Consider the following 16,573-nt stretch of genomic DNA (forward strand, 5'->3'; position numbering starts at 1 on the left):
CTTGAAAACTTGATAAAAAAATTATGTTCTTCTAGCAAACCAACCAATTGGAAGGTCCTCTTTAACGTGGAATAATTGTTGGAGCAAGAAAACCATCTATTCTTGCAAAGAGCAATCTTAGCCAAGTGAGAAGTTGAAGGAAAAAGGTAAGGTTTAATCTTCTTTTTATATGTTATAGATGGTTATGCATGTTGTAGTATGTAGAAAATGAATGAAATTCATGAAACTTTGTGTGTTGTGGTTGAGCCGTGTGGGTTGGGTGTGTGTGGCCGTGTGTTGTGTAGGAATAAGAGACCAATTTTACTTAGCATTTTGGTTGTTGTTGTAATGAAATCTATGATAAAAATAAAAGTTTGATGATTCTAGTTGAAGTTGTAAGTGTTGGAAAGTTGTTTGAAAGCTAATGTGATGTTAAAAACCATTTCTTGTATATATGGAAAAATGATGTTGTTAGTGTGTGAATTGTTGGTGTAGTTCATGAATTTGGAAGGAAGAAATGTGTTGTTATTGTTCTTGTTGAATTTGGAAGGTTTCAGATGGAATGACATAGTGGTTGGATTATTGTAACTTTTGTGCAGATTATTTGAAGGGTTCTTGAATATTGTTTGAATGGCTTCGGATTAGTACTTGAATGTGTGAGCAAATATGAATTGAATATAAGTGAAACGCCGTTGAAGTTGTAAAAAGAAGTTGCTAATGTTAGTATGCGTTTTGAATCGATTGTGGATATTGTTAGAATAATTGTTGGTATTGTTGCTGATATTTTGGCCGAGTTGAATTCTCAGGGTTGTTGTATTTACAGGGAAATGCTGCCGAAATTTCTGTAAATCAAGTGTTGGATTAGAATTGGACTCTTAAGTGTTATGGCTAATGTTTGGTATGTATGAATATTGTTGTAGATCTTGCGAGGCCAGAGGCTTAAGTTTGGATTAGCGTAGAAAGCGGGCAAGGTATGTAAGGCTTACCTTTCTTTCTTTCTTTTGGCATGATCTCTACGAAACAAGCAAATGACGTATATGTATGAATTCAAAGAAATTTCCCATTCTTAGAGCCACTAGGATGGCTAATATTCTTGACTTCCATAAGTTGTTTCATATGGTGTTGACGCGTACCTATGATGTCCGAAGTTTGTTTGATATGTTCTAAAGGGCAATCGAAGGATAATCGGTATGACTAAAGTTCTGATCTTCAAATGCTAGCACGTCCTATTACTCTATTGAGTCTTTGATATGTTTTGATATGTACGTATGGTTCCAAAAGCTCTACTTGAATTGGTCCATAACGACATCCGAAAAGTACTTGATATGATTGTTGCGTTGATTTTCCAAAAATAGCTTCTGAAACGTTCGTAGAAGGTTCTGTACTTCAAACGCTCATAACTTTCTTATACTAAGTCGGATTGACCCGAAACTTGTTTCTGAGCCTTCAGGGGTCGGTGAGTATACTTGTCCATCGAGTCTTAGAATTTATTTATATACATATGGTTCTCACTACTCCGCTTGTGCGTGCTACTATTATATCGTCCACCGAGCCTCGGGCCGGTTATATCATTGTGTGCACTATGTTATACTCGCCACTAACATGTTATGTTATATATGGATCGAAGCCGACGCCTCGGCAACATGATATGTTCTGTTTTCTGTACATATATGAGCAAGATATGTTTTTCAAAGGAAGTATTATTATGGATATGTATATGTTATATGTATGGATCGGGCTGCACGTTCCGCAGCAGTATAATATATGTATGGATCGGGATGCACGTTCCGCAGCAGTATAATATATTTATGGATCGGGCCGTACGTTCCTTGGCACTAATATGTTATATATATATGGATCGGTCCGTACGTTCCTCGGCACTAATATGTTATATATATATGGATCGGTCCGTACGTTCCTCGGCACTAATATGTTATATATATATGGATCGGGCCGTACGTTCCTCGGCACTAATATGTTATATATGGATCGGGCCGTACGTTCCTCGGCACCATCGCATTACATATGGATCGGTTATATGTATATGTATATGGTGGCATATGATGTCGGCACGTATGATTTGTGCTTGGAAAGTAAGTGTTTCGGTACTTTGGATGTTTTACTCATTTTCGGTGCTTTTCTGACATATGACATCGGTAAGCATGATTTACGTTCGGAAAATAAACACCTTGGTATTCTGACTAATGTACTTACTTTTTGTACCATTGTTTCGGTTATGTTTCTGTTTTCTGTATTCCATGCCTTACATACTCAGTACATATTCTGTACTGACCCCCCTTTTCTTCGGGGGCTGCGTTTCATGCCCGCAGGTACAGACACGCACGTGAGTGGTCTGCCAGCTTAGGCCATTCATTCTGCTGTGTTGAAGTGCTCTCTCGTTCCGGAGCCCACACTTTTGGTATAGATCTTTCTGTTGTACATATTTATGTATATATGACTATTTTAGGGGTACGGCGGGGCCCTGTCCCGTCATATGGTTCTGTTATGTTTGTTAGAGGCCTGTAGACATATATATGGGTCATGGGTCATTGTTGTTCGGTCATGTTTGTGTGAAATGATCTCTAAGAAGTCCTAGTTGCTATGATAGCCTTAACGGCGTGTGCATATGTATATGTATGTATATGTTTTTGGGCGATGTGTCTTTCGACAGCCTTGGTGGCTTCTGTATGATATGTATTGTACAGGTGACCGCTTAAGACGACGTCTGTTCTCAGTATCTGCATAAATTAAAATATGTTGGATATGGATAAGTTACGGATATGTCGATTTGGTAAGTAGGTGTGTACGGGTGTCCAGCTCGGGCACTAGTCACGGCCCACGGGGTTGGGTCGTGACACTTTATCTCATGGGATTAATAAGGATGAGGTCCTTATCGTTGTTTCCACCCTAGAAAAGTGTAACGGGTAATCTTTACCAGAAATCTTGTACTTTCAAAAACTTCATATAGATTCTTGTTTTAGGATGATAAACTAAACACGAATAATGATTTCCCAATATTTAGAGAATGGATTAAGACTTGACTTATTGAATTGGGAACTTGAAGGGAAGGGTTATTTCCTATGAATTATAAAGACTAGTAATTATATTGTCTAGACTACTACGTATGCTTAAATTTGACTCTCGTTTTTGGGTTCGTGATATTTCTAGACCTCTCCGTCATAGCTTCCGGTTGGAAACGGGAAAGTGGAGATTCCATGGACGTTCGTGACAACTGCTCGACATCGAGGTAGGTTATGGTTTGCTTGAGTTAGACTTTGATTAGTGAGTCATAAATACGTTGTTGAATTCACGGGAAAAAGCATGATTAGGTCTTTGAACACGGAGTTTGATTTGATATTGTTTAGATAAATATGAATGCTGATTTTGTGGGCTTGCCGCTACCAAGTGAGTAATTAAACCAAGGTGTGTAGTTGTTATGTTGGAGGGAGAAAGAAGTGTTGTGTGTATATTCTGGTAGGGATTTAGTTAGAAGGTGGGGCTCGCGTATCTACTAATTGACCATTTTATAGTCTTGATGTACCATGGGCTGGGGTGACTTGCATTTTAATTGTAAGAGCCTTCATTAAGTGTTCATGTTGTGGTTGAATCATTTTCACGGATTCTTGTTATGATGTGTGATATGGTGCGTTGAAATTCTTGACATTGATTTTAATGGCTGATCATATTCCATATTGTCTGTTGAATTGGAAATACATCAAGACTCATATTGTATATATATATATATATATACAGGCTCGTGATCCAAGGTCATTTCCGGAGTGAGTGGTACATGGACACCATGGGTCCGTAAGTCATGAATATTAGGCAACAAATACCATTAGCATATGTGTACGAATGTGATATTATTATGATTGCATTGGACTCATATTATTACTGTGTTTGGTTGATGACAGGACTTATCATATCCCTATGATTGGTTGATGGCTGATTCTATTTGATGATGTTATTTTGGGGCATGGGTAGTTGTGTTTACGCGTTTATTCATGGCTCTGACTAATGAGGAAAGGTAGTGTCGGAGTGATTTCATTTAGCATGATTCAAGTTTGGAAGTACGGTTGAGATACCGTCATTGGTTGTTTTGCTTTTACTTAGTTTTACTTGCATTTGATAAGTGATTATTGACTAATGTCTGATGTGGGCTGTTGTGTCTATTTGTCAACTTACGAGTCTGTTAGATTATGAAGGAAAAAGGGTAGGGCTTAGTGGTTCTACTTAGTATTGGTTTGTATGGTGGTTGATGTATGTTCTTTATTAATTGTTGTAGGTTAGCTGGTTTAGGAGCCTGTCTTGAAGGTAATTGTTTGTTCTTTGTTGGTCCTTACTTCCTGTTTTTGCGTTGACATGGTAAAGGGATATGAGCATGTTTATGTTGGAACTATTTAAGTGTGGGTAGGATTTAAAAAGGTGTTACGACTGTACTTACCTGTTTATTCTGATTGATTCTATATTGTATTGCTTGAACTAATCTTAGTCGGCCTATGATGCTTACTAGTACGTGTGGTGTACTGATACTACTCTTGTTACATCCTTTTCGGGTGTAAATGTGTTTCAGGTTATGGCTGAAGGTTTTGATAGCGAAAGTGGCATACATCTCCTAACAACTTATGTGTATCTTATTCCAAGGCAAAAGTTGTGTCATTTTATTTTGAGTTTACTTCTCGGTATTGTAGAAGCTCTTGTACATGTCTAGCCTAGATCCCGGGAATTTGTAATTTTTAAATTTACAAAGAGTATCATTTATGTTTTCTTACTCAATGTTCTTTCCTACCAGTTGTTAAATTGAAAACGAGTATTAATAGCGGGTTAGTTGGTAAAGGTTTGCCTACTAGGTGAGAATAAGGTAGGTACCCGCACGTGCCGTAAATTGGGTCGTGAAACTTGGTATCAGAGCCTAAGTTTAGATGTGTCCTAAGATTTGTCTATGTCTAGGGAGCTGTGCCTAGCAGAGTCTTCCTTATGCAGCATGATCACCTATATGATTGAAAGACTACTAGGACATTTATAGGAGTTTCTCATTATTCTTGATTATAGATTGTGCTATAGAGCTCGAACTTCCTTTTGGATCGTTCTGATGTGTTCGTTAATTTATGCCTCGCAGAAATGGCTTTAACTCGTGCAGAAGCTGCTAACCAAGGAAACAATGGTGCTTATGATACATTATCTGGGGGACGACCCGCTAGGATCATTAACCGCGCCATTGCTGAGACCAATGCTGGGGTTGAGAACGGTAATGGAGACCAAGCACCATAACCAGCACCACCTGCCCCTGCTACAACGTGGCTGATATTAGGTCAATGCAAAATGCGATTCAAATGCTTACCACTCTTGTGGCATCCCAACATCAGCGTAGGGCTGCGGATCCGACACTTGTAGAAGAAGGAAGACTTAAGCACTTTTTGGGGCTGAATCCGCCCAAGTTCTTTGGTTCGTAAGAAGAAGATGATCCACAGTACTTTATGGATGAGACTTTCAAAGCTCTAAGGGAAATTATTTCTCATGATTTAGAAGCTATGAAATTTGCAACATATCAATTTAAAGATATTGCTCATGCTTGGTTCGAATTGTGGGAGACTGAGCAAGGTACCAATGCTCTGGCTCCTACTTGGGTTGAATTCGAGGAGGCGTTTATGGAGAGGTTTCTTTTTGATGAGAAGAGGTTTGCTTTGGCTACTAAGTTCGAGAGGATCAAGCAGGGAACTATATCTATTCGTGAGTATAGTTTAAAGTTTACTCATTTGGCAACGTACGCTATGTACATCATTCTGACTGTGAAACATAAGTTAAGTAGGTTTTTGCTTGGTTTGGCGCCACGTATTAAGTGTGCATATGTTGCTACTGCTATGTCTTCTACTTGTACATTTTCATCCTTGGTTCGGTTCACAGAATAACAAGAGAATTGGAAAGGTGACGAGAGGTAAGAAAGGGAACAAAGTAAGAAGGCCAGATCTGCGGGTGGTTTCAGTGGTTCACATAATGGAGAGAAAAGGAAAGGGTATTCTGCACCTGCACAGTCTGGTGCTTATTCTAATGTCAGAGTTTGATATGGTAGACAAGGTCAGAGGAACAACAATCAGAACAGATATTTGCAAGGTAGTAACCGACATTCATCTGGATGAGAGGATTGTTCCTGTCATTATTTTGGTATAAGGGGTCATATCAAGAAAGATTGCCGGAAGTAGCTGTGTGAAATGGCTAAATCTTCTGGCCAGAGAAATAATCCATATGCTCCTATTGCTGCGAAGAATCCACCTGCTGGTAATACTAATAACACTCCTAATGCTTGTGGCAATGAGGTTGGTAAAACAGTTGCTAACACCGCCAATGGGGGACAAGCTTGACTTTATAGGTTGACTCATAGAGAGGCAGCTAAAGCCTCAGATGCTGTAGTCACATGTATTCTTATTATTTTCTCTTTTGATACGTATTTGATAATTGATCCGGGTGTGAATCTCTCATATGTGACATTATATTTTGCTCTTGATTTTGGGGCTTCGCCTGAACAGTTGTTAGAACCCTTTTCTGTAGATACCTCTGCTGGTGTCCCTACTGTTGCTTCTAGAGTATATTGAAACTGTGTAGTTGTAGTTAAAGGCCGTGAGACTACTAATGATTTTTTTGAGCTGGAGATGGTAGATTTTGACGTGATTATGGGGATAGATTGACTATTCTCCTACTACGCCAATGTGGATTGCCATTATAAGTTAGTTCAATTTGAAATCCCTAAAGAACCAGTCATTGTGTGGAAAGATGAAATTGCTAAGCCTCAAGGTAGGTTTATTTCTTATCTTCAGGCTCATAAAATGGTCTCGAAGGGGTGTATTTATCATCTAGTTGCTGTCAACGACACTCAAGCCGTAGTACTCGAATTTGAGTCTGTTCCTATAGTTAATGAATTTGCTGAAGTGTTTCCAGAAAATCTTCTAGGTATTCGACCTAACAGAGTTATTGATTTTGGGATTGATGTCATTCTCGATACTCAACCAATCTCTATTCCACTTACTGTATTGCTTCGATAGAGCTATGAGAATTGAAGGACCAATTGAAGGAATTATTGGATAAAGGTTTTATTAGACCAAGTACCTCACCTTGGGGTGCTCCGGTCCTATTTTTCAGAAAGTTGGACGGTTCTCTTAGAATGTGTGTTGATTATCGTCAGCTTAATAAGGTAACCATTAAGAGTAAGTATCCGTTGGCTAGGATAATGACTTGTTCGACCAATTTCAGGGTGCTAAGTTGTTTTCCAAGATTGACTTGAGGTCTGCGTATCATCAGCTGAAAATGAAGGAGCTGGATATTCCAAAAATAGCTTTTCGTACTCGTTATGGGCATTTTGAATTTCTGGTGTTATCCTTTGGTCTGACAAATGCACCTGCCACATTTATGGACCTGATGAATCATGTGTTCAAACCTTTTCTTGATCGTTTCGTTATTGTCTTTACTGATGATATTCTGGTGTATTTGAAGAGTCGTGAGGAATGTACAGGTCACTTGAGAATAACCTTAAAAACGCTTGAGGAGAATAAACTTTATGCAAAATCTGCTAAGTGTGAGTAGCATTTTTGGGTCATGTAGTGTCGAGTATGGGTATCAAAGTTGATCCTCAGAAAATTTTGGCAGTCAATGACTGGCCGAGACCCATGAGTGTAGTGAATATTCGTAGTGTCTTGGGTTTGACAAGTTATTACTAGAGGTTTGTGGAAGGTTTCTCATTTATAGCCGCACCACTGACGAAATTTTCTCAGAAGGCTGATAAGTTCCAATGGTCTAAAACCCGCGAAAAGAGCTTTCAATAGCTTAAGGTGAGATTGAATTTAGCTCCTATTTTGACTCTTCCTTCAGGGTCTAGTGGATATCTAGTCTATTGTGATGCTTCTAGAATCGATTTGGGTTGTGTAATGATGCAACATGGCAAGGTGATTGCCTACGCTTCGCGGCAATTGAAGAAACATGAGAAGATTATCCGACTCAGGATTTGGAATTGGATGTTGTGGTTTTCTCTTTAAAAATTTGGCATCACTATTTGTATGGCGAGCACTGTGTTGTATTCACTGATCACAAGAGCTTGCAATATATCTTCAAGCAACGAGAGTTGATCTCAGATATAGAAGATGGTTAGAGTTGTTGAAAGATTATGACTTGAACATCTTTTATCATCCTGGTAAGGCGAATGTTGTTGCTAATGCTTTGAGTCGAAAATCTATGGGTACTTTAGCTTATTTGGGTGCTCAGGAGATGCTGAGGAAAAGTAAATTTGATGACTCTCTAGTCTTGGCGTTCGGCTTGATGAAACGAAAAATGGAGAGTTAGTGGGAATTACTCAAGTGTGATCTGATATCATGGATAGAATTAAGTCTAAGCAATATGAAGATAGACTTCTGGTGGAGCTGCAAGATGAAGTGGAAAATGGTGAGTACACTTCATTCACTGTTGGTGCTGATGATGATGTCTTAAGGTTGCAAGGATGCTTATGTGTCCCTGATGATGATGGTCTGCAACAAGAGTTGATGGCGGAAGCGTATAGTTCCAAATATTTTGTGCATCTGGGATCCGCCAAAATGTATAAAGATCTGAAGCAGCACTATTGATGGAAGAGCATGAAAGTAGATATCTCTAACTTTGTGGCTAAGTGTTTGAACCGTCAGCAGGTGAAGGACGAACACCAAAGGCCTAGTATTTTGGCTCAGAACGTCGCTATTCCGCTATGGAAGTGGGATATGATTAATATGGACTTTGTCATGAGTTTACTTCGCACAAAGACCAAGTTTGATTCTATTTGGGCGATTGTGGACAGACTCACAAAGTCTGAACATTTTTTACCTGTGAAGACGACGGATACTACGGCAAATTATGCTAAGTGATATTTAAAGGAAATAGTGAGACTGCTTGGAATTCTGACATCCATCATATCTCATAGAGGTACGTAATTCACTGCTCATTTTTGGAAATTGTTCCAAGAAGGTCTGGGAACTGGTGTAAATTTGAGCACCGCCTTCTATCGTCTAACGGACGGGCAGGCAGAGAGGACTATAAAAACTCTCGAAGACATGTTGAGAGCTTGTGCGATTAATTTTGGAGGAATTGGGATGTGCATCTAAATCTTATGGAGTTTGCTTACAACAACAGTTATCAAGCAAGTATCCAGATCGCTCCCTATGAAGCACTATATGAAAGGCATTGTAGATCACCAATTGAGTGGTTTGAACCTACTGAAGTAGAACTATTGGGTCCCTACTCAGTTCACGAGGCGATTGAGAAGGTGAAACTCATTGTGCAATGACTCAAGACAACTCAGAGTCAACAAAAGTCTTATATAAACATGAGGCATCACGAGCTAGAGTTTGCTGTTGGTGATAAGGTATTCTTGAAAGTGTCTCCAATGAAGGGAGTAATGCAGTTAGGTACGAAGGGTAAGATTAGTCCTCATTTTATTGACGCTTATGAAATTGTGAGAAGAATTGGAAAGGTGGCTTACGAGTTGAAATTACCATCTGGGATGGCTATGGTGCATCCTGTGTTTCACATCTCGATATTGAGGTTTTATAAACCTGATCCTTCTCATATCTGGACTCATGAAGAGATTGAAGTCAACGAGGGATTTTCTTATGAAGAAGAACCTGTGCAAATCTTAGATCGACAGGTTAGAAGGTTGAGAACGAAACATGTTGCTTCAGTTAAAGTCCTGTGGTGAAACCATAATACCGAAGAAGGGACTTGGGAAGCGGAGGAAGACATGAAGAAGAGATACCCTCACTTATTCCCTATTCCAGGGGTTGGAATAAAGCCATATGTGATGTTTTGATTATTGAAAAAGCAAATACATGGATCTGAACTAAAGCAGATGAAATAAATGATAGTAATGTTCCAAGGAAGAAAGCAAGAAAGCACAGTGAATAAAACTAGGTCTACATACATGTTATAATTGAACAAAGCTAGATAGCTAGTTGAGACGAAGTAGAGGTTCAGACAAAGTAAAACGTCTAAAAAAGTAGACAACACAAGCGGTTATAGCAGGTCCACAAACATGTTCCATTGCAAAGTTGAGCAAGTGTATATTGCAATGAAGAAGTGGAGATCAAAAGAAGTACATGTTCTATCACAAAGGCACATGCAAAGCAAAAGGGAGCACAAAGGCACATGCAGAGCAAAGGGGAGATGATGACTCATATACAAAGCAGTTAAAATGAAAGGATAAAACAAGTATGCAAACATGTTCTATACCATAAAGTACAGTGGAGGAATCAGGTGCAATTAATGAATAACCAGCAATGGTGAGATAATGAAGAAGAGGAAAGGTGAAGACTCAGACTCAGAAGACAATATTCAGAAGAAAGAAATTGTTTAGCTGAAGTGTTTGTAGACAAAACACTTGGCTCATTTTAACAAATGAACTAGGTTGGGAAACATGTTTCATCACATAACAAGAACAAAATCAGAAGCCAAAGAGTGAGTCAAGATTGAAGGCATGATTTATTTCAGCAATGAATAGATGCATGTGAAGAAGACCGACACAGAGCAACACAGATATATGAAACAGGTCTGTCAGCATATTCCAGCCAATATCTCAGCAGCAGTTCAATGGCATATGAAGAATGAAAGATATTGGTGGAACAGGTACAAGAACATGTTCTATCTCAGACAACGCTAAGATTAAGAGACAGACAAACCAGGTGGATGAAACAGGTTCGTGAACATGTTCCAGGGTAAGTCCTACAACGACTTGGATTTGCAGAATTATGGAAAGAACTTCGCGGTCAAGTATGAAAGATTCCTTGACATATTTGTAGGGATTAGTAAGCGTTCTACAAGGAAAAGAAGCTGACTCAACAAGGCAAGAATCCAAGTACAACACAAACCCTACGTACATGTCATTGACCGACTATGAAAGGGTTTTGTGTTTAACCGACGTGCAGAGCATAATGTTATAAATACCCAGGTCTTTCCAAGAAGAAGTTGGCGCACCCATAAAGAGAGAATTCATAATATTGAGTGAAGAAGTTATATTTAAGAATATTCAAGAATTCGGGGTTGCGTCCTTATTACACAGAGAAGGATCGATGGAGCTATTTTACTAAATAATGTTTCCCAATTCTGCTGTCTAGACTTGTGCATTAAGTTTGTGTTATCAAAGTGTATCTTTATTTGCTTATTTAGAAGCAGAAAAAGTAGATACAAGTGTTATAACTTCAAGTTAGAGTCTAACTTGGAGATAACTTGCTAGTTAGAGTTTGGGTTGCAAGGCTGAGATAAGAGTTAGATTACAGAGGTTGTAGTTGTAATTTGCAGTTGGATCGTTGTTGTAGTGAAGTTGGGGAAATCCTACAGGTATGTGGGTCATGATTTTTATCACCTTTTGAGCCGGGTGGTTTCCACATAAATATCGTGTGTCACGACCCAATCCCGTGGGCCATGACTAGTGCCCGAGCTGGACACTCGTATACGTACCTGTTAGATATAGTCAACTGAATCTAAGAACAATATGGAAGCTTGCGAAAGAATTCCAAAGGTTCATAACGTCATCATATATATATATTTCTAGATAACCTGTCTCCTGAGGAGTCATATCTAATCAAAACATAATATGGTACGCAAGCCGACAAGGCTGCCACTATATGTCAATATGATACGCAAGCCGACAAGGATGCCACTACATATCAGTATCATATGCAAGCCGACAAGGCTGCCACAACAGACGAACATATCCATAGCACATCGTATAGACACAGCTGAACAAAACTTATACACAACCCACACATATGTCTACAGGCCTCTAAGAGTATCGATAGTGAAATATGACAGGACAGGGCCCCGCCGTACCCCTGGATAAACATATACATATACATCATAAGGTCTGTACCAAAAGTCTAGGCTCCGGAATAATGGAGCTCTCCAAGACAGCTGAGTAGAAGTCCTATGCTGAAGGGTCACCAAACCGACAACCTGTACCTGTGGGCATGGAACGCAGCCCCCCGAAGAAAGGGGGTCAGTACGGAATATGTACTGAGTATGTAAAGCATGTGATATCACAGGAGACAAGTATGACATTCAAAATACCAATACATTTGCCTTATAAAACGTAAATCATGCATATCAATATCATATATCATACCCGGCCCATTATGGGACTCGGTGAATAAAGTCATCCTTGGCGCCATAATCACATCATCATATCATCATATCATCATATATATATATATATATATATATATATATATATATATATATATATATATATACCGTACCCGACCCTCTAGTGAGGGACTCGGTAAACAATGCAGTGAAACTGTGCACAAAAACATACCCGGCCCGGGACTCGGTGAAAGACATATTGAGGCATGCACGAGCACAGTAGTGAGAAACCATATGCAAACTAAGTCAAATCTGAGACTCAATAGAATAATCAAAATGAACCATCATTTAATAATCAAGACAATAATCATATCAAGTACCCTTCGAATGTCACTATGGATTATATCAAAATAGAACTTCTGGAATCATGGACACGTATCAAGACATAATGAAATGGCTTCTAGAAATCAAGAACATTAGCCATCCTAGTGGCTCTAAGAATAGGAACTTCTTTGGAATCATATACACGTCGTCTGTTTGTTTCATAAAGATCATGCCAAAAAGAAAGAAGGGTTAGCTTTACATACCTTTAACACTTATTTAAATGTCCAACGTCTACTTCTCGAGCTCGTAGGTCTAAAATTAAGATAACATAAGCCACAGTTAGATCATCCACATCACTTACTAACCAATCCAAGTACGAATGAAACTTAACGAAATTCGAGCAGCATTTCCCCTGAAAACTTAACAATCCTCGAGATTCCAATTTAGCTAAACATCAATCAAAATACCAACAGCAACAATACCAACAATTTCATATCAAACTAGAATTAAATCCATTCTTAAATCACTTCCAAAACATCCCAATATACATTCGTATACCAATGCTTGTATACACTTCTTTATTTTCGTATATCTATAGTATAACAACAAACACAACAACAACAGCAACTACAGCCAATCCCAAGATATTCCAGCCCACAAAACAATTCATAACAACCACTAAACAGCCCCAAAATATTGTCACAAAACAGCCACGAAAATCATATAAAAATAGCCCGGTATACGCATTGTATATAATATATTCATACACTTTATTCTCCCAAATTCAAGAACAACAACTTGTCAACAAAATCAAAAATTATTATACATCATAACTCAGCCAATTCCATCCATTTAATCCAACTAAAACATCCCCCGATCCATAAATCTCAACAAAACAACAAACGAATTTATAACGCTATTTTCTCCGTTCTAATCCGTTAAAACTCTAAATAAACTTGTTAACAATGAAAAATGGACCTTACTATTACCTTAAGTATGCAGCAACCACGTCAACACTCTTCTTCTTGGCTGATTTTTAGCTCAAATTGAAGGCAACGCAATGTACAACACTTTTCTCTTCATGAGCTTCGGGATTCGGGGCTCAGATTTTGATCAAAACTTTGTTTTTCTCTCTAAGGCTTTCCTCCCTCTCTCTCTCTAGAATTTTATGGGTCTTTTTGGTCTGAAAATGTGGAGGAGAAGGCTGAAACTTCCCTTAAATAACAAGGGAAATGGGCCTGACCCGGATTGGAATCGGGTTGGGCCCATTTCACTGCCCAGCTTGACCTTTTTGCCTTAAAACGTCCATAACTCTTTATCCCGATGTCACATACAGGCCCACGACCTATGGTTGGAAAGGTATTTCAATTATCTACAACTTTAATTTTAAGAGTTTTCCCAAATTCCCAAATAATGATGGAGGTATGGCCTCCCGAAGTCAGATTACCCGAAAACGTAACTTAAAAACATCTTTTTGGAGGGCTTACACTTGGATTGGGCTCAAGGGTCCTTCTTGAGTTGTGTTTAACTTCACATATATTGTCCATATAACGTATCATACGTCCTTTATAAAAATCCCTTCATGCGGGCCCCACCTGAGCTTACGGTTACGAGGGTTATATATCTTTTAACATATTATTCGAATCATATTGTACGAATTCCGAATATCATACTCATGCTACTACAGTAGAATTTCATTCTTTATACTTGTGATATTTGCTCCTCCTCGAGCTCACATTAAGCTGTCTGTAGCCTTAGTAACACGAAATTTTCTGGGGTGTAACAGTGTGTCCTTTACTTACCTGCAGTTTATTGTTCTTCAAAGACGCTAGCATAAAACTGTTTTAGTAATGGGTTCCATCCTTAGGCGAAAATTGGTTATACATAGGATAGGAAGTAGGTCGTGCATCCTAACAAGTGGTATCAGAGCGGGTTCTTTTCGTAAAGGTTAACACCTTCGGAGAAGATGATGATAAATGATCCATCAACTACTGGACACAGTAAAGGATAATCAACTCAAAGGCCTCCACTGTTAAGTGAATAATACTATCAATGGTGGAAAGCTCATACGAAGGACCACCTACAGGCAGAAGATCACGAGTTATGAAGCAAGGTCAGTAAGAGACCTAAATATCTCTCATGGAAGGGCTAAGATGGACCAGAGGCTGGGGAAGAAAGAGTATGGCATAATGATATCATGGTTGATGATCATGAATGGAGAAATAAGTCACAAGAAAGGTCAATGTCAAGAAATCCCAAGACTGCACTAGCATCTTCAGATGACAACAATTGTGAGAATGTGAATGCCTCATCGGAAGACAGGTATGTACATTCATCCATATGTTTTAAATACACTATCAGGTCGCTAAGATAGACTAGAAAACATGTCACACCTATTCGGCTTAGAACGATCCAATTCAACTTCGTGTGATACCCAAATAATAAGCAGAGAAGTGTCAAGACAATCAGATACTAAAATAAGTCCAGATGGCCATCATAACCTAGCCTTTTAAACATATATCCATTATGACAATATCTTCCCAAGATATATAGATGGACTGGGTCTCATTGGAACAAGAAACTCAACCATATTCACATACACGATTCTCTCCCTCCCTCCTTTATTCAATTAAAAAAAAAAAGCTTACATCTCCCTTCATCTTCCTCAAATCTTTCCTAAAATCCACCTTTGTACTCTACCGTGAAATTTCCCAAAGTTTTCCCTCAAAAACCCAGAATGGACCAACAGGAGATTCCCGCTCAAAACAGTTCGAATTCCTCACCGGGTCAACCAATTACTTCCATCCTCACATCTTCAACCCTAAACCCTAAAGAATCTGACCTATTACAAAAAAATAAAGTACAAAAAGAATGTGATAGGGTTATGACAGACCTAAGGGTTACAGAAACTGATCAAGCGCATGACTCTCTAAAAAATGAAAACCCAAGCTACTTGATACACCTGAAACCGACCACAAGAAACCAATAGAGGAAGATTTAAAATTGGGGTCAGAAGATGTGGCTGGAGGTTCAGTAAAAGCAGAATGGAAGGGGAAACTAAAATCTAACTTTGAAGAGGTACCTGGTTTGTCAGAAGAAATAAAATGGTCGAAGGCAAAAAAGGGAGTGATGATAGAGAAGAAAAGGTGCAAGATATTATAAGAGGGAAGGAAGGAGGAAACATGGTTAGTAAAGAAAAATCAGGGGATCTCAACATAGAAAGAGGGGAGACTGAAGTGGAGATGGCTGCACAAGATAAATTGAATACTTATGTTGAAGAGGTATCTATGGAACAACTTGTTCTCAAGACCTGTACTGTTGTTATTAATGATGAGGAGGTGCCTCTAGCTTACTTTATAAATAACATTATAAAGCCTCTAGAAAGGAAATAGTGGATCAAACTGAGAAAATGGAAATTAAGAGAGTAAATCATGATCCATCAAGGGCCCCTTACACCAGAAACAAAATAAAACAAGCCGATGCTTAAATTAAAAAGACTCTGCAAGCTAGCAAAAAATCACAGCGAACTAAGTAAATGACCAAGGAAGGGCCGAAAAGAAAGTCTCTGGTTCAGAAAAGAGGTGAGCAGTCTGACAATGAAGAGGAAGTGTCTTCAGCATCTGCACATGGGGGAGATGATGAAGTTGATGTTTATGATGAGATAACTAAAGTGACCACTTGTGAAATTGACAGGTCAGTCACTTCCAATTCATGATCGTTTTGAGAGGAAGAGTGATTACTGGTGTTGAGGGAGCATAAATGTCTACACTTTTGCAGAGGATTGGACTACCGGGATGGAATGATCTATTCCTAAAGAGAGAAGAAGTTGGAAAGATGGTAAGAGAACAGGTCACAGAATTCTATACAAATGCAAACTGCACAAATAACTCATTGAGCAATGAAGTGCTTGGAGTAAAGTTCACTCTAAATTCTCAGATTTTAGGAGAAATTTTATGGGTTCCTGCTGAGGGATGGGCTCAATATGTGAAAAGTGAATGGCCACCACTAGATGGAGTGGAGTCAGCATTGGAAATAACTAGAAAATTGTCCAATAACCCAAAAATCACCAAGCGTAAGAGAGTACAGAAAAGGGAGATGACAAAGCTACACCAGTTGTATTTTGATGTGGTCCATAAATGATTCTTCCAGGAGGCAAGGTAGGGTTGTAGGATATGACACTAAT

The 16,573-nt window shown here is 38.8% G+C and overlaps 1 protein-coding gene across 1 annotated transcript; it reads left to right on the forward strand.

Moving 5' to 3' along the window:
- Nucleotides 1–9,316: 9,316 nt before the first annotated feature.
- On the forward strand, nucleotides 9,317–10,645 carry LOC132639603 (uncharacterized). The gene is made up of 2 exons (XM_060356044.1): nucleotides 9,317–9,637; nucleotides 10,487–10,645. Exons 1-2 carry the CDS (start codon nucleotides 9,317–9,319, stop codon nucleotides 10,643–10,645), a joined length of 480 nt encoding a protein of 159 aa, XP_060212027.1.
- The last annotated feature ends 5,928 nt before the right edge of the window (nucleotides 10,646–16,573 follow it).

This window comes from Lycium barbarum, chromosome 5 (genome assembly GCF_019175385.1).
Source record: "Lycium barbarum isolate Lr01 chromosome 5, ASM1917538v2, whole genome shotgun sequence".
Taxonomy (NCBI): Eukaryota; Viridiplantae; Streptophyta; class Magnoliopsida; order Solanales; family Solanaceae; genus Lycium; species Lycium barbarum.